The sequence below is a fragment of the Leucopleurus acutus genome, assembly GCF_964270905.1.
Source record: "Leucopleurus acutus genome assembly, chromosome: 21".
Lineage (NCBI taxonomy): Eukaryota > Metazoa > Chordata > Mammalia > Artiodactyla > Delphinidae > Leucopleurus > Leucopleurus acutus.
In genome coordinates, this window is record NC_139163.1 from 34,447,180 (window position 1) to 34,465,273 (window position 18,094).

Consider the following 18,094-nt stretch of genomic DNA (forward strand, 5'->3'; position numbering starts at 1 on the left):
TGCATTTTATTTCACTGGGCAAGTCAGGGGAATGGTTGTGCTTTGACTGGGCCTGAATGTTGGGTTTTGGGGTTCCCCATAATTTTCAGAGTATGGAGTGCTTTATTAGAGTGGGGCCCTGTAGTATCTTTTACTCTTGGTTAGAGCATCGTTTTAACAGGTGTTTCTCTTCTGTGAGAGTCTGTGCTTTGAACAGTGCTTCACTTCCAAACCTTAGCACAAGTGTGCTCTGTGGACCAGCATCAGCATCCTCTGGGAACGTCTTAGGAATGCAGAGTCTCAGGCCCCACCCCAGACCTGCTTGATCTGTGTTTTAACAAGACTCCCAGGCAGTTCATATATACAGTAAAGCATGGGAAACACTGGTCTAGAGCAGTGGTTCACAAAATGTGGTCCCTGGACCAGCAGCATCAACATCGTGGGCAAAGTTGCTAGAAAACACACATTCTCAGGCCCCAAATTCCAGGCCCCCTGAACCAGAAACTCTGGGTGAAACCCCAATATGTGCTTTAACAAGCCCTGTAGGTAATGCTAATTCATGCTTAAGTTTGAGAACCACTCTGGAGCACTGTGTTTCCACAGTTTTGATCTGGACTCACGGTGAAAAATATATTTTACATCATGACCCAAAACACACACACACACACACACACACTCTAGAAGTTTCATAAAACAATGGTTATCTTACCAAGTTCTATATCTACTTTGGTATTTTCCATTTTATTCTGTTAAATATATATGTGTGTGTATAAACTTATTTATAAAGAAAATCTGGCCATAACCCACACAGGTGCTTACAAAGCCACTAATAGACCATGCACTGCAGTTTAAGGACTGATGCTCTTGAACAGGGTCTCTTAACCTTCTGTGCTGTGGCCCCTTTTGACAGTCTTGTAAAGCTCTGGATCTCTTGTCAGAATAATGCTTTTTAAGTGTATACAGTAATATACATGGAGCTGTAAAAGAAACCAATTATATAGGGTACCAAAATATTAAACAAATGTGTGATATGGTGATATATTGTATTTTCTTATTCATAGTGAGATTTAGTGGTGGGTCTTGTAACTACTGTCATTTCAAAGTAGGAATGGGTATAAATGATAGTTCAAGTTACTTGCAATAATTGTTATATGAAGTGAAAATGGCTGTGATTTCAATTGGTGACAAAGTTACGGTTACTGATAATAATACTGTGGTTTGTTGAGTACATGCATATTTGAAAAAAAAAAGCTACATTTCGGTTTAAGTTAAGTGAAAATAAAGATGTAATTTTTTTCCCTAACTTCAGACTTCCAAAATTCTGAGGTTAAGCACTCTTGCTCAAGAGGAACCTTTCTTTGGAGAATAGTTCCCAGGCTTTAAGACTGTGTGTCAAAAAATTACCTTCCTGGAATTCCTTAAAATTGCTGCTTCATCGATGGCATTTCTTATTTTCTAGCACCATGGTAATGGAGTTCTGTTTTGTTTTTTTCCTCACCAACAGGGTAGGAGGTTTCCCTTTTCTCCACATCCTCACCACCATTTATTTTTTGTGTTCTTTTTGATGTTAGCCATTCTGACAGGGGTGAGGTGATACCTCATTGTGGTTTTGATTTGCATTTCCCTGATGCAGAAATCAGCATTTTAAAATTTAATTTAATTTTTATTTTACTTTGGAGTATAGTTGATTTATAATGTTGTTAGTTTCAGATGTACAGCAGAGTGATTCAGTTATACATATACACGTATCCATTCTTTTTCTTTTTTTGTTTTTGGCCACGCTGTGCAGCTTGTAGGATCTTAGTTCCCTGACCAGGGATTGAACCCCAGCCCTCAGCAGTGAGAGTGCAGAGTCCTAATGACCGCCGGGGAATTCCCCATATATCCATTCTTTTTCAGACTCTTTTCCCAAGTAATGGAGTTTTCCTTTAAAATCTTCTTCTCTCTTGTTTTCCTGAGGTTACCTCAGACCCAAATGCAATCTATTGACAATGTGTCTTCTCTAGTCTCCCCCATCTCAACACACCACCCAGCTGCTCAAACCAGATTCCTGGGATCATTCTCTGGGCCATGGGTTCTGGATTCAGGATCTGAATCTGGGGTCCACGGTTTACTAGCTGTGTCACCTTGGACAAGCGACAAGCCTCCCTTTCTCTGCCTGTGAGACTGGGATGGCAGCAGTGCCCCCACCTCATAGGACAGTTCTGAGTATTGCATGAGACATCCCAGGTATTGCACTGGAACAGCCTGGCCTGGAGTTAAGTGGTTAGTAAATGTTATCCATTACAGTTATGCTTGATTTCTTCCTTTCCCTTATTCCTTAAACCCAGTTTGTCAGAAAATTTATATAGTCTCCCTACAGGTATATTTCATATTTATCTACTTCTGTCTGTTTCCATTGCCGTCATCCTACTCGAAACTTTCATGCATTCTCATTGGCACTTCTGACTGGTGTCTCTCCTTCCTCTTGACTGACTCCAATCAGTTTCCCCTATAACAACCGTATGATTTTTTTTTAAAGTGTAAGTGAATGATCTAATAAAAACGTTAGTGACCACCGTACATTTAGAACAGTCCAGTGGCTTCCCGTCAAGCCTTTCCCTGACCTGCAGCCTGTGTTTTTGGCCCCTGCCTCCTTTCAAGTGTTTGTTCGTGCTGTGCTGTTTCTCTGGTCTGCCTCTGAACTTGCCCGTGTACCCACTGTTCTGTGGCCACATTGGCTTTCCCTCAGTTATTTGGGTAGCCTGGTCCTTTCATACTTTGAGGCCATTGTGTGTGACCCTCCCTCTGTTCAGCTGCATGTTTCTGCCCTTCCTCAGCTCCCATCCTTCTCATCTCTGTGGGAGAGAGCCTTTCTTAACCACCCCTACGTAAATTAGGGCACCAAATTCCTCCTTTATCAGCCTGAGGCTCCCTAAACACATCAACAAGTGAATATTGCCTCTCCATCAGGGAAAAGGATAATTAACAGCCTGTGATTATGAAACATGCAACTCCAAGAGGAGTGGAATAATTTTACACATTGTGAACATTAAGTGATTGTAGAGCTATTTTAAGAAATTGCAATCCTGAAATTGTTCAAGAAGGTCTTTGATATTGTTATTCAAGAACAAAGAGAGGCCGGCCCACTGAACCTGTCTGCAGAGGGTAATGGAGGTACTCATAACCCAGCCATGCGCCTCCTCACTGCTGTCAATCATTTCTGCTCCAAAGGGTAAAGCAGATGTCATAAAATTTCCCTCCTTGAAGTAGCTGCCTGGTTGCTGATAGAACCCTTCATGCTCCTCTCTCCTAAAGTGAATGGTCAGTTGCTGCTCAGACATGAGAAAGATGCCTCATGATTAGACGGTAGAAACCAGTGTGGTAATATCTGGATCCTGGTTTTAATTTTTGAGTTCGGAGTGAAGAGGCAGCATAATGACTCCCTGATTGGACTCGGTCAAATTTCTTTGTGTTTTGAAATTTCTGCCTTGTTACTTATTTTTAATTAATCCTAGGCCAGAGAAAGGAGGCACTCCTGATTTTGGCAGTTGCCTAAAGCAGCCAGGAAAAGGGTGATAGGAGTTGAGAATCATGTTGTGAACCACTTCAGTGACCTTTGTAGTTTTTCTTTCAAATAAGTGTCCCAAAGGACACTGGGACAGATGCTTGAATTTAGGATAATAAGTATAAACGCCTGGTACTCCTGTTTGGCTAAATGGTGTTCCTGATTAAATAAAAATGTGGTCTCTTTTGGGGAAAGACTACCTTTTGTTTACATACTTTAGCAGAACCCATGCACAGAAGTATTCCTGGTATGGACTGTGGGTAATGATAATCATTTGGAAAATGATGTGTCTAAAAATAAAATACAGTTTTCTTATTGCAAAAAAGTAACATATACTTAATTTTTAGAAATTCTACCATAATTCTGCCCTCCAATCAAGCCAAACTTTTCATATTTTTCTTGTTTCCCTATAGATGTTTATATGTTTATCTTTCTATGTAGTTGTAATCTTGCTGTAATCATCTTGTATTCTGATTTATGTTATGTTATGATTTTCATGTTTCATTTTTAATGGCTGTATAGCATTCTATCAAGTAGAAATGTCATAACCATTCTCTTGTTGGTTGATTTGCTTTATGATGTATTTTTTATGATATACTTTTAATGATGTCTTTGTTTTGCTCTAATTTTGCAGGCAGAGACATTTGTTTGGGTTAACAGTGCATCAGCACATTCCCAGAGTGTTGCCAAGGCCAAATATGAATTTTTATTTGGCAGATCTGAAGAGAAAACTCCAGATACTAGTAAGTGTATCCCTACCTTCCTCTTTCAGGTAACAGATAGGAAGTGCTATTGAAATTTCAAATCTCAGAAGCTGAGAATTCTCAAATCAAGAAGTGACTTGAAATTACCTAAAACAGGCTACTAGAATCACATCCTGTATTTCTGAGTTCTACACCTTAGGAAGATGTAGAATTATTAGTGAATAATTAAAGCAACAGGTTTCACAGAGGTAGGAAGGCAGCAGTGCGGATGGAGAAAAGGTACTCAATCAGCAGGAGATAAAGGCCATAGGAGTCCTGGGAGTCAGGCAGAGAAGGGTACTGAATGTGGTTAAGAGCTTTGGCTCTTTAGCTAGGCTTCTTGAGCGTCAGTTCTGGCTTTGTAACTTATGAGATGCATGACCTTGAGTAAGTTGTCCAAGCTATTTTTGCCTCAGTTTTCTCATCTGTAAAATGGGATTATAGTGATATATGTCTCAGAAATCTTTTGAGGATTAGGTAGATTGACATATGTAAGGATCTCAAAACCATCCTTGGCATGTAATAAATGATATGGAAGTGTTTGCTGCCATTATTATTTATTATGATCATTATCATCATCATATTCCTGACCTTTGAAGCTGACATTTAGAAAAAATACAATCCTGACTCTCCTCAACTCCATCACTGTCTGACACTGATTTTCTGTTTTGGGTAGACAAGGAATCTGACCTAATGTATTGGTAGCTGTTGTTCAGTTGAAGAAGTCAAATGCTAACTATTCATTTTGATTTATGTGTTAGATGGGATTATATAATGGGCTCCCTAATACCTGGGGCTAGCAAGAATGCAGTGTATATCAATAATTCCTTTTACCTTAATAATGAATATTTATTAGATATTTCAGTAGTTGGGGACTCTTAATGAAGTATAAAACAGCTAAATTATTTAAAAAAAATCATTCTGCTTTTATTATGTAGCATAAATACCTAACATTCTAGGCTAGAGGTTTGGGGCACTTAATCATTTATTCACTTTGTCTCAGGGAGTACTGACTGTCATCACCCCAAGACTGTGTAAAACTCCTCCTTGGCATAGCCTTAACTTTGTGATTTTGTGCTAATTAAGCTGTTTTTAACTTCGATAAAACATGATTTTTACTTCACTATATAGAGATACTATCAAAGGTCTACATAGTCCTTTGACTTATTGGTGGGTGAGTTTGGGTCTACCTTACTCGTAGGTTTTGTAGTTTTCCGAGTGTACCTGAGGAGAATCAAAATGACATTTTAAACCTCCTGTTCCTTATTTGCCTTGGTAAAAATGGTTGGTGTTATTTATTTCTAGTGTGATGTTATTCTGCAGGTGTGTAAGTGTGCATGCATTTATTAAATCTATTTAATGAACACTTATTATGTGCTAGTCACCTGTGCTGGGCACTGTCATGGTACAAAGAAGTAGAAGACAGTCCTTACCACATGGGGGCTAATTCTTTGGTCAGAGAGAGGGAATGATCATTTTCAGCTGTGCTGGTGATGGCTTCATGGAGGAGGTGAAAGTTGCACTGTTGTTAAAGAATGACTAGTATTCTGATTAATTGAGTTTTGGGGAGGGCATTTCAGACTGAGGGAAGGGTATGACCAAGGGTGTGGTGGCAGAAGATACAAATTTTTTGGAGAACATGGAGGAAACTGCCCAGGTTGGTTTGCAAAGCATATCTGTGGGAGATAGGTTAAGAAAGATAACCATTTAGAAAGGGGCAGAATCATGGAGGGTGAAGAGTGTGCATTTTAATTTAGGTATGCGGAGATGAAGTGCCAGGTACTGTTTTTTTTTTAATCTATTTTTTATTTTTATTTATTTTTTGGGGTATAGTTGCTTTACAATGTCGTGTTAGTTTCTACTGTAAAACGAAGTGAATCAGCTATATGTGTATATATATCCTCTCCCTCTTGGACCTCCCTCCACACCCCCTAATCCCACCCATCTAGGTCACCACAGAGCACTAAGTGGAGCTCCCTACGCCATACAGCAGGTTCCTACTAGCTATCTGTTTTACATATGCTAGTGTATACATGTCTCCCAATCTCCCAATTCATCCCACCCCCACTTCCCTCCCCCCCTGCCCCCCCTGCCCCCCGGCCTGTGTCCACACATTTGTTCGCTATGTCTGTGTCTCTATTCCTGCTCTGCAGATAGGTTCATCTGTACCATTTTTCTAGATTCCACATATATGTGTTAATATACAATAATTGTTTTTCTCTTTATGACTTACTTCACTCTGTATGACAGTCTCTGGGTCCATCCACGTCTCTGCAAATGACTCAGTTTCATTCCTTTTTATGACTGAGTAATATTCCATTGTACATATGTACCATATCTTCTTTATCCATTCCTCTGTTGATGGACATTTAGGTTGCTTCCATGTCCTGGCTATTGTAAATAGTGCTGCAATGAACATTGGGGTGCATGTGTCTTTTTGAATTATGGTTTTCTTAGGGTATATGCCCAGTAGTGGGATTGCTGGGTCATATGGTAATTCTATTTTTAGTTTTTTAAGGAACCTCCATACTGTTCTCCATAGTGGCTGTATCAATTTACATTCCCACCAACAGTGCAAGAGAGTTCCCTTTCTGCACACCCCCTCCAGCATTTATTCTTTGTAGATTTTTTTTTTTTTTTTTTTTTTTTTTTTTGCGGTATGTGGGCCTCTCACCGTTGTGGCCTCTCCCGTTGTGGAGCACAGGCTCCGGACGCGCAGGCTCAGTGGCCATGGCTCATGGGCCCAGCCACTCCGCGGCATGTGGGATCTTCCCGGACTGGGGCACGAACCCATGTCCCCTGCATCGGCAGGCGGACTCTCAACCACTGCGCCACCAGGGCAGCCCCTCTTTGTAGATTTTTTGATGATGGTCATTCTGACCAGTGTGAGGTGATACCTCATTGTAGTTTTGATCTGCATTTCTCTAATAAGTGCTAATAATAATTGCTAATAATTAACAATGTTGAGCATCTTTTCATGTGCCTCTTGGCCATCTGTATGTCTTCTTTGAGACATGTCTCTTTAGGTCTTCTGCCCGTTTTTTGATTGGGTTGTTTGTTTTTTTGATATTGAGCTGCATGAGCTGTTGGTATATTTTGGAGATTAATCCCTTGTCAGTTGCTTTGTTTGCAAATATTTTCTCCCATTCTGAGGGTTGTGTTTTCATCTCGTTTATGGTTTTCTTTGCTGTACAAAAGCTTTTAAGTTTAATTAGGTCCCATTTGTTTATTTTTGTTTTTATTTTCATTACTGTAGGAGGTGGGTCGAAAGAGATCCTGCTGTGATTTATGTCAAAGAGTGTTCTGCCTATGTTTTTCTTGAAGAGTTTTATAGTGTCTGGTCTTACATTTAGGTCTTTAATCCATTTTGAGTTTATTTTTGTGTATGGTGTTAGGAAGTGTTCTAATTTCATTCTTTTACATGTCGCTGTCCAGCTTTCCCAGCACCACTTATTGAAGAGGCTGTCTTTTCTCCATTGTATATTCTTGCCTCCTTTGACATAGATTAGTTAACCATATGTGCGTGGGTTTATCTCTGGGCTTTCTATCCTGTACCATTGATCTATATTTCTGTTTTTTGTGCCAGTACTGTCTTGATTACTGTAGCTTTGTAGTATAGTCTGAAGTCAGGGAGCCTGATTCCTCTAACTCTGTTTTTCTTTCTCAAGATTGCTTGGCTATTTGGAGTCTTTTGTGTTTCCACACAAATTGTAAAATTTTTTGTTCTAATTCTATGAAAAATGCCATTGGTAATTTGATAGGGATTGCATTGAATCTGTAGATTGCTTTGGGTAGTATAGTCATTTTCACAATATTGATTCTTCCAATCCAAGAACATGGTATAGCTCTCCATCTGTTTGTATCACCTTTAACTTCTTTCATCAGTGTCTTAGAGTTTTCTGCATACAGGTCTTTTGTCTCCCTAGGTAGGTTTATTCCTGGGTATTTTATTCTTTTTGTTGCCATGGTAAATGGGATTGTTTCCTTACTGATTTTTTTTTTTTTTGTTAGCGTATAGGACTGCAAGAGATTTTTGTGCATTAATTTTGTATCCTTTAAGTTTACCAAATTGATTAGCTTTAGTAGTTTTCTGGTGGCATCTTTAGTATTTTTGCTGTATAGTATCATGTCATCTGCAAACTGAGAGTTTTACTTCTTCTTTTCCAATTTGTATTCCTTTTGTTTCTTTTTCTTCTCTGCTGTGGCTAGGACTTCCAAAACTATGTTAAATAATAGTGGCAAGAGTGGACATCCTTGTCTTGTTCCTGATCTTAGAGGAAACGCTCTCAGTTTTTCACCATTGAGAATGATGTTTGCTATGGGTTTGTCGTATATGGCCTTTATTACGTTGAAGTAGGTTCTCTCTGTGCCCACTTCCTGGAGAGTTTTTATCATAAATGGGTGTTGAATTTTGTCTAAAAGCTTTTTTCTGCATCTATTGAGATGATCATGTGGTTTTTTTCTTTAATTTGTTAATATGATGTATCACATCGATTGATTTACTTATATTGAAGAATCCTTGTAATCCTTGCATTCCTAGGATAAATCCCACTCGATTGTGGTGTATGATCCTTTAATGTGTTGTTGGATTCTGTTTGCTAGTAATTTTTTGAGGATTTTGGCGTCTATGTTTATCAGTGATATTGGCCTGTAATTTTCGTTTTTTGTGATATCTTTGTCTGGTTTTGGTAGCAGGGTGATGGTGGTCTCCTAGAATAAGTTTAGGAGTGTTCCTCCCTCTGCAAATTTTGGGAAGAATTTGAGAAGGATCGGTGTTACCGCTTCTCTAAATGTTTGATAGAATTCACCTGTGAAGCCACCTGGTCCTGGACTTTTGTTTCTTGGAAGATTTTAAATTACAGTTTCAATTTCATTACTTGTGATTGGTCTGTTTATATTTTCTACTTCTTCCTGGTTCAGTCTTAGAAGTTGTACCTGTCAAAGAATTTGTTCATTTCTTCCAGGTTGTCCATTTTATTGGCATATAGTTGTTTGTAGTAGTCTCTTATGATCCTTTGTATTTCTGTGGTGTCATTTGTAGTTTCTCCCTTTTCATTTCTAATTTTATGGATTTGAGTCCTCCTTTTTTACTTGATGAGTCTGGATAAAGGTTTATCAGTTTTGTGTATCTTCTCAAAGAACCAGTTTAGTTTTGTTGATCTTTGGTGTTGTTTTCTTCATTTCTGTTTCATTTATTTCTGCTCTGATCTTTATGTTTCTTTCCTTCTACTAATTTTGGGTTTTCTTTGTTCTTCTTTCTCTAGTTGCTTGAGGTGTTAGGTTAGATTGTTTATTTGAGATTCTTCTTGTTTCTTGAGGTGAGATTGAATTGCTATAAACTTCCCTCTTAGAACTGCTTTTGCTGCATCCCATAGTTTTTGGGTCATCGTGTTGTCGTTGTCATTTGTTTCTGTGTATTGTTTTATTTCCTCTTTGATTTCTTCAGTGATCTCTTCATTAGTAGCATTTTTTTAGACTCCATGTGTTTGTATTTTTTACAGTTTTTCCGTGTTATTGATTTCTTTTTTAAAAGAATTATTTATTTATTTATTTATTTATTTATTTATTTTGGTTGTACTGGGTCTTCATTGCTGCATGTGGGCTTTCTCTTGATGCAGCAAGTTGGGGCCACTCTTTGTTGCGAGCTAGTCTGCACAGGTATCTCATTGCAGTGCCTTCTCATTTTGGAGCAGAGATCTAGGCACATGGGCTTCAGTAGTTGTGGCATGTGGGCTCAGAAGTTGTGACTCGCTGGCTCTAGAGCACAGGCTCATTAGCTGTGGCACACAGGCTTAATTACTCTGCGGCAAGTGGGATCTTCCTGGATTAGGGATCAAACCCATGACCCCTGCATTGACAGGTGGATTCTTAACCACTGCGTCACCAGGGAAGTCCCTGTGATTGATTGCTAATCTCATAGCTTTGTGTTCAGAAAAGATGCTTGATATGATTTCAGTTTTCTTAAATTTACTGAGGCTTGATTTGTGACCCAAGATGTGATCTATCCTGGAGAATATTCTGTAAGCACTTGAGGAGAAAGTGTACTCTGCTGCTTTTGGTTGGAATGTCCTATAAATACCAATTAAGTGTGTCTGGTCTGTTGTGTCATTTAAAGCTTGTGTTTCCTTGTTGAGTTTCTGTCTGGATGATCTGTTCATTGGTGTAAGTGGGGGGTTAAAAGTCCCCCACTATTATTGTGTTACTGTCAATTTCCCCTTTTAAGCCTTATGTATTGAGGCAGTCCTCTGTTGGGTGCATAAATATTTATAATTATTATGTCTTCTTCTTGGATTGATCCCTTGATCATTATGCAGTGTTCTTCCTTGTCTCTTGTATCAGTCTTTATTTTAAAGTATATTTTATCTGATATGAGTATTGGTACTCCAGCTTTCTCTTGATTTCCATTTGCATGGAATATCTTTTTCTGTCTTCTCAGTTTCAGTCTATGTATGTGTGTCTAGGTCTGAAGTGGGTCTCTTGTAGACAGCATATATACGGGTCTTGTTTTTGTATTCATTCAGCCAGTCTATATCTTTTGATTGGAGCATTTAAACCATTTACATTTAATGTAATTATCGATATCTATGCTACTATTACCATTTTCTTTATTGTTTTGGGTTTGTTTTTGTAGGTCTTTGTCTTTTCTTGTGTTTCCTGCCTAGAGAAGTTCCTTTAGCATTTGTTGTAAAGCTGGTTTGGTGGTGCTGGATTCTGTTAGCTTTTCCTTGTCTGTAAACCTTTGGATTTCTCTGTCAAATCTGAATGCGATCCTTGCTGGGTAGAGTAATCTTGGCTGTAGGTTCTTCTCTTTCATCACTTTAGGTATATCCTGCCAATGCCATCTAGCCTGCAGAGTTTCTACTGAAAAATCAGCTGATGACCTTATGGGGATTCCTTTATATGTTATTTTTTTTTTCCCTTGCAGCTTTTAATATTTTTTCTTTGAACTTAATTTTTGTTCGTTTGATTAATATGTGTCTCGCTGTGTTTCCCCTAGGGCTTATCATGTATGGGACTCTCTGCACTTCTTCGACTTGGGTGACTATTTCCCATGTTAGGGAAGTTTTTGACTATAATTTCATCAAATATTTTTTCAGACCCTTTCTCTTTCTCTTCTTCTTCTGGGACCCCTGTAATTCAAATGTTGGTGTGTTTACTGTTGTCCCAGATGTCTGTGAGAATGTCCTCATTTCTTTTCATTCTTTTTTCTTTATTCTGCTCCTCGGCAGTTATTTCCACCATTCTTTCTTCCAGCTCACTTATTTGTTCTTCTCCCTCAGTTATTCTGCTATTGATTCCATCTAGTATATTTTTCATTTTAGTTATTGTGTTGTTCATCACTGTTTGTTCTTTAGTTCTTCTAGGTCCTTGTTAAACATTTCTTGTATTTTCTTGATCTGTGCCTCCATTCTATTTCTGAGATTTTGGATCATCTTTACTATCATTACTGTGATTTCTTTTTCAGGTAGGTTGCCTATTTCCTCTTCATTTTTTTGGTCTTGTAGGTTTTTACCTTGCTTCTTTGGCTGTAACATATTTTTTTGTCATCTTATTTTTCTTTTGATTGGTAGGGCTGTCTTCCTGTCTTGATGGTTGTTTGGCTTGAGGTGTCCAGTACTGGAGTTTGCCAGCAGTTGTGTGGAGCTGGGTCTTGGTGCCGAGATGAGGACCTCTGGGAGACCTCACACTGATTAATATTCCCTGGGACCTGAAGTTCTGTTAGTCCACTGGCTTAGACTTGGTGCTCCCACCACAGGAGCTCAGGCCAGTGGCCTGAGAACCAAGACCCTGTAAGCTATACAGTGCAGCAAAAAAAAAAAAAAAAAGCAACAAACAGAAAAGAGCAGAACAATAACAAAGAATAAAAAATAGAATTAGAAAAGTTAAAAATATATTAGAAAAAATAATAAAAATGAAACAACAAAACAGAACCACAACAGCAAAAGCAAAAAGGAAAAAAGAAAATAAAGAAAAAAAAAAGATAAAAAAAGTAAAAAAATAAAATATTCCCTGGTGCCTTCTCTATCAGTGTCCTTCTCCTGATTGTGAACTACAGCCAACCCCCACCTCCCCAGTGGGCCCTCCAAGACCTCTACGTAGGTCTCTGGACTCACTATGTCAGCCCTACGTCTGTGTGTGTTCCTTTCACCAGCGTCTGTTCCTGGAGCTGGCCTGGAGCACATGTGCCCATGCAGGCCAGCTGGGGCACAGGTGTTCACAGGCACACCCACAGGGGCTGGAGGAGGCCTTGGAGGGGGGCGGCGTTTGGCCCACCTGGACCCACGTGGCCAGAGGAGGCTTTGTCAGGGGCGGGCCTAAGACCTGGGACCCGCGCAGTCGGAAGAGGCTTTGGCCGGGGCCACTCAGGTCCGGAACTCATGCGGCCGGAAGAGGCCTTGTGTTGGGGGCTCAGGCCCAGGACTCGTGCAGCTGGAAGAGGCCTTGGTGGGGAGGAGGATTTCAGGCCCAGGAACTGTGCCACCAGGAGAGGCCTTGGTAGGGGCAGGAGTTCAGGCCCGGGACCTCAGCAGGCTCATGGGGGCCCGAGGGGCTGGGGGAGATGCTGGCCGCATGACCCTCCAGTCCCCTGATTCCGTGAAGGTCCCTCTCCTTCCCTGCTGATCCTCTTGCTGTGAGTGGGTGCCTCTGAGCGTGGGAACCTCTCCCTTCCCCCAGCCCCCCCACAGGGGTGCCAGTCCCATCCCACCTCCACTTTTCTTCCCCCTACTCCTTCCTTCCCATGTCCAACCTGGTCGAGTGGGGATTTCTCCCATCCTTTTAGGGGTCCAAGGTCCCCCACCAGCGCCTAGTTGGTGCCCTTTTGGAGATGCGAACTCTGTGTCTTCCTACTCTGCCATCTTGACTCCACCTTTCTTGTTGTTTTTCTAACACTCCAGCCTGGGGTAACTGTATTTCTCCAGGTACCATTTTAGAGAGATAAATCAAGATGGGTTGATCTGGAAATTGGAAGGGGCAGCAGAAGTTGTTGCTTATCGTAGGAGGGGTGTAAGATGCAAGTTTATATTGACTTTTGGAAAGTACTTTTTTTTTCTAATCTTCATAAAGAAATGATGGCACATTTTTATCATTTCAAAAATACTCTTGAAGTTTCATTATATTGACTATTCATCTATTGTCAAAACACTGCCCAAACTCAGAAGACCATAGGGAAAGGTAGTAGAGAGAATAGGACAGTGTTTTTATTTGAATTTGATTGATAGGCATACCTCTTCCCACTTGTTTTTGTTTTTCCAAGTGGATTAAATAAGTGACTGAAACTGACTAAGTGCTCCAGAAACAGCCTGCTGGAGAAATGGAAATGCTGACATTGCGTTTTGAATGCATCCCCAGTAATATTCAGGTGGTAGCCTCGTAGTAATGCAGCCAAATCAGTGAAGGTCAGTTGACTCATGACTCCAGTTAGGCCCAAGGAAAGTGTCGCTGCTCTAGGGACAGGAGGCTTAGGCTTTGCCACTCAGTGGGGACTTAACATGGGCTGTGGGTGGGAGTTTCTAGGGAAGACAATACAAGATAATTTGCAAAGTGTTGCTTATTGCAGGGGTTTTGAATCTGTGACAGAGTTTGGGGGTGTTGGATGGGATATGGGAGAACATGAGAACAGAGGAAAGAGTCCCCTGACTGGGAATTAAGGTCTGGATTCTGTGATCTGTTCATCAGTGTAGTGAAAGAGGTGACCTTGCTTCTCTCTATTCCCTGCTGCTTTATGGGAGCTGTCGCAGCTTTCAGGAGCTCTTCAAGGGCAAGTCCGTAGTTGGTAATTGCTGAGAAGCTTTGAGCTAGTGTGGCATCAGTTGTGCTGTGACTTAATGAGGAACAGGGAGGCGAGTCACCAGAGGTTCCCCTCTTCCATTCTGATCAGCTCTTGGAATATTTGTGGAGCTGCATTGAACTACAAAGAGGTAAAAAAAAGGTGCCACAGGAACCCACCTGGGGCCACCTGTGAAGCAACACCTCCCAGACTTACCCCTTGCCCCTTGTTTTCTCTCCTGGCTGTTGCACTGAGGCTGCTGGCTTCTCTCAGCTAGTCAGATGGAGTCCGCTCTAACAGGAGGAGGCTTCATTTTGGGGAAGTACATTCTTTGAAGTGTTCCTAAGGCAGTATCAGATGGCTGAGGTTGGTATGTCTTTTGGGGCGAAATCCAGAGGGAAGAAATGCTTGAGAAAGTCTTTGAAGAAGAGTGAGACTGTTCCTTGGCTTGTGGGGAGGACACGTGACTTGTGGAAGCGTGTGAGGGAGCAAAGGGCCCGTGGTATCCTGAGAAAGGGAACAGACTTCTCGTACTAGCTCTTGGAAATTTACAGACTCTCACTCCTACCTTCTCTACTGATTTTTAAACTTTGAGATAAGTAGGTAGGAAATAAGCTTCAACAGTATTGAAGAAATTGTCCAAGGGCATGTAGTTTAGATGCGTTCAAGTCAGGTGGAGGCCAGGGAAGAGTTGGGGGGTTGGCGGTTGATGAACTGGTTTTCTAGAGCTCTGATGGGCAGAGTCACTCGTGTGGAATTGAAGCCCCAGCCTGCAGCCCAGATGGGGTAGACGTCCAAGTGTATCATCTCTTGACATCTGGAAATTGACACAAACGTGCTGGGCTGGTGAAACCCCACGAGTTACTGCTGAAGTACATGCAAAACCACCCAGAGGGGCTCTTTCACAGCCCAGGACATAGAAGACCCTCATATTAATGAATAGATCAGTGACCCTAAAATGGACAAGCTCACAATAAAATGGTATAAACTGCAAAAAGGAAGGAGCTTCCATGGGAGGGAAGGTCAGCATACACAGCAAGCAGGGAAATCAAGACCCACAGAGCCAGAGATAGTAGAATATTCTGAAACTATAATAGGTTTGTTTAAAAGATAAAAGAGGGAAACATTATGATAAAAGAGGAAAGTATGAAGTAGAGAACATACATATATGAACAAAAAAATAACTTACACAAAATGAAAAATATAAATAGTGAAATTTATTTATTTATTTATTTATTAAATTTTATTTATTTATTTTTTTTGCGGTACACGGGCCTCTCACTGTTGTGGCCTCTCCCGTTGCGGAGCACAGGCTCCGGACGCGCAGGCTCAGCGGCCATGGCTCACGGGCCCAGCCACTCTGCAGCATGTGGGATCTTCCCGGACCAGGGCACGAACCTGTGTCCCCTGCACTGGCACGCGGACTCTCAACCACTACACCACCAGGGAAGCCCCATGAATAGTGAAACTTAGGAAAGCACAATGGTTGAGTTAATTTTACTTTTGGTGGGGGCTGATGAACTTTTTTCTGATCCCTGCTTTTTTTTTTCTTCTGCTTTTCAAATGTTATCTGCAGAAAAGTGAAAAGAAGGGAAAAAACGAGCATTTGTAATTCCAAGCAATGTGTTCTCATCTTGGCAAAGCTTACTTCCGATTTTTTTCTGTTTGTCTGTTCCATCCCCCAAAGGCACACACATTTCTTCGTTATTTAGTAAACATACAGGCGGTTACTCTTTGTCAAGCATTGTTCTAGGTCTCGGGGTGGAGTGTTGAACAGAACTAAAATCCTGGTTTGACAAATTGCTTCACAAAGATTGTTCCAATTCCGAGTCTCCTCTGTCGTACACGTGTCACCTCCTCTTCCTCATATTACTGTCTGAGACAAAGCACTGCACCACATTTAATAGGGGAAAATGCACTGGTTAGGTTTTATTCCCCCAGATATAGGTATTTATTTTTTATTTTAAATATGAATTTAAAGTTTTTATTATCAAAATAATATGAGTGTATAATCTGAGAAATATAACTGTTACTAAAGTATGCACGGCCCACGTGCGAGTCCCCCGCCTTGCTTTCTTCCCCTAGTGGCAGTGACTTTTGACTGTTGCTGTTTTCTTCTACTCTTTTTCCTTCTACTTTTGCTTTTGTTTTTTAAGCTTTAATGGTAGTTGCCTTATAGATAATATGCTTGCACCTGTATTTCTTACTTATTCAGAAAAAGTATAATAAAAATGAGGAATTTGGCTCACTTTCACCCCCTCCCCCCGCCCCAGCACCACAGGTTGTATTCTTACTTTTAAGTTTTTACTTGGTTACATTATGGTTGTTAAATCTCAGGACACTCTTGTGTAAGATGAGAATGCAGCACCACTGCAGCCTGCCTAGCTTTCCTTCCCCCAACTCGGCCTCCTTGCGTCTCACCTTTACTTTTACAAGGCTGTAGGCATTTATATACTGTTCTGTAACTACAGGATAGCAAAATCTTTTGTGCTTTTACTACAGGTTGATTCTGAAAATTAAAAACCTGACACCAGCATTTACAGAGTGCAGAATCCAGGTGGTGTAGTTGGAACCGAAGTGAGAGAAGCGAGTCCTATATCCGTGACCTCCGCTGCTCAAGGGGTGATACAGTCAAGGAGAGCAGAGAGGAGACAGAGTGAGGTTAACTGTATTATTTGTAACAGGCAGGTTGTTTTCATCTTGAAGGCTTTCTTAGAGTCTTCTGACAACCTGTTCTCAGTTGTGCCATAAGTTTTCTAGGCCTCTGTACAGCTGTTCCCCTTTGACTTTGACAGAATTCTTCATTGCATTCTTGATTAGATGCACTGTATCTTGGATTACATGCCTCATTCTTGGAATCTGTTTTTTTTGATAGAGTATATCTATCCTTTAGTAATACTTCCTGAGAGGTTCTGGGGTTGGTAACATTCCTAAAGCTTTGTATGTCTGGAAATGACCATTTTGTTTTTATGCTTCATTGCTCACTCCCCTGGACCTGAGTCTAGATCCAGCTCAGTTCCCTTCAGAATTCTGAAGGCGACCCCGCTTTCCTTGGCATCCACTGATCCTGATGTGACTCTGAGGCTTGCTTCCTTGTGCGGGACCTGCTCTCTCTAGACACTTTTGAGGTCTCCTCACCTCAGCCCTCTGAACTGTCAGGAGGCACACATCGTTAATTGTTCTTTCTGTGCACTTGGTGAGCCCTTTATGTCATACCTTAGCTCTGGAAATATATGTTCTATTTTTTTTTTTTATTATTTCCCCTCCATTAAAAAAATGCTTTTTACTTCTAAAATTCCTGTTCATTTTTTTTCCTTTTTTTTTTTTTAAAGCAGCTGTTGAAAGCTGAGGAGCAGGATTTGACTTTCTTGAGATCAATTTTGGAGCAGCACTGCAACAGTGCATCTCAATTAGAATAGAGAGCTTTTATCTCCAGAAACTTGCGGCACCAAATGTAATTGAGGTCAGACTTTTTAATGTACATATTAGCTATCAAGGCTTTGTTTAAGATTTTCTTCTTCATGTGTTTTTTATTGGAGAGCTAGTCTTTCCTTGACGTACAGAACTCTTTGAGTGCCGTGAGGGTGTTTTAGAGTAAATTTGGGTCCTCAAGATGGGTCCCTGAGCAGAATTTTTCATTTTCAGGTGTAAGAACTACTTTTTTTTTCCTTTTTAAATTTTTTTTTTATTTTTCCCCTTTCCTTTTATTGGCGCACCATGTGGCTTGCAGGGTCTCAGTTCCCTGACCAGGGATTGAACCCTGGCCACATCAGTGAAAGACCAGAATCCTAACCACTAGGCCACCAGGGAGCTCCCAGAACTACTTTAGAAAGTCTGCTTTTAGCAGAACCTCCCTTCACCATTCCTAAATCAACTATCCAGTCTTAAGTTTCCTTTTATTTTTAGGTAGGAGGTATCTTTTCCCTTTTATTTTGTAAAGGAGAGGTCATATACTGGCATCTGGCATGCATGTTTTATTTGACCTGGCCAGTGTTTTAATGAAAAATTGAGCTAACCTGAAAAAAACATTGGGGGATTTCATGTAAAAATCCAGAC

General features: G+C 40.6%; 1 protein-coding gene across 5 annotated transcripts in view; it reads left to right on the top strand.

Annotated features, from left to right (window-relative positions):
- The window catches only part of PSD3 (pleckstrin and Sec7 domain containing 3), a gene marked incomplete at its 5' end in the record, with an annotated part of 582,691 nt that overhangs the window by 129,404 nt on the left and 435,193 nt on the right, over positions 1-18,094 (top strand). For 4 of the 5 annotated variants that reach the window (XM_082863887.1, XM_082863881.1, XM_082863882.1 and 1 more), the window contains one exon: positions 4,161-4,269. The exons of the other annotated variant lie outside the window; for it this stretch is intronic. In XM_082863887.1, the coding sequence (XP_082720013.1) occupies positions 4,161-4,269 (109 nt within the window). The remainder of the gene's footprint in view (positions 1-4,160; positions 4,270-18,094) is intronic. 5 annotated transcript variants of the gene reach the window in all.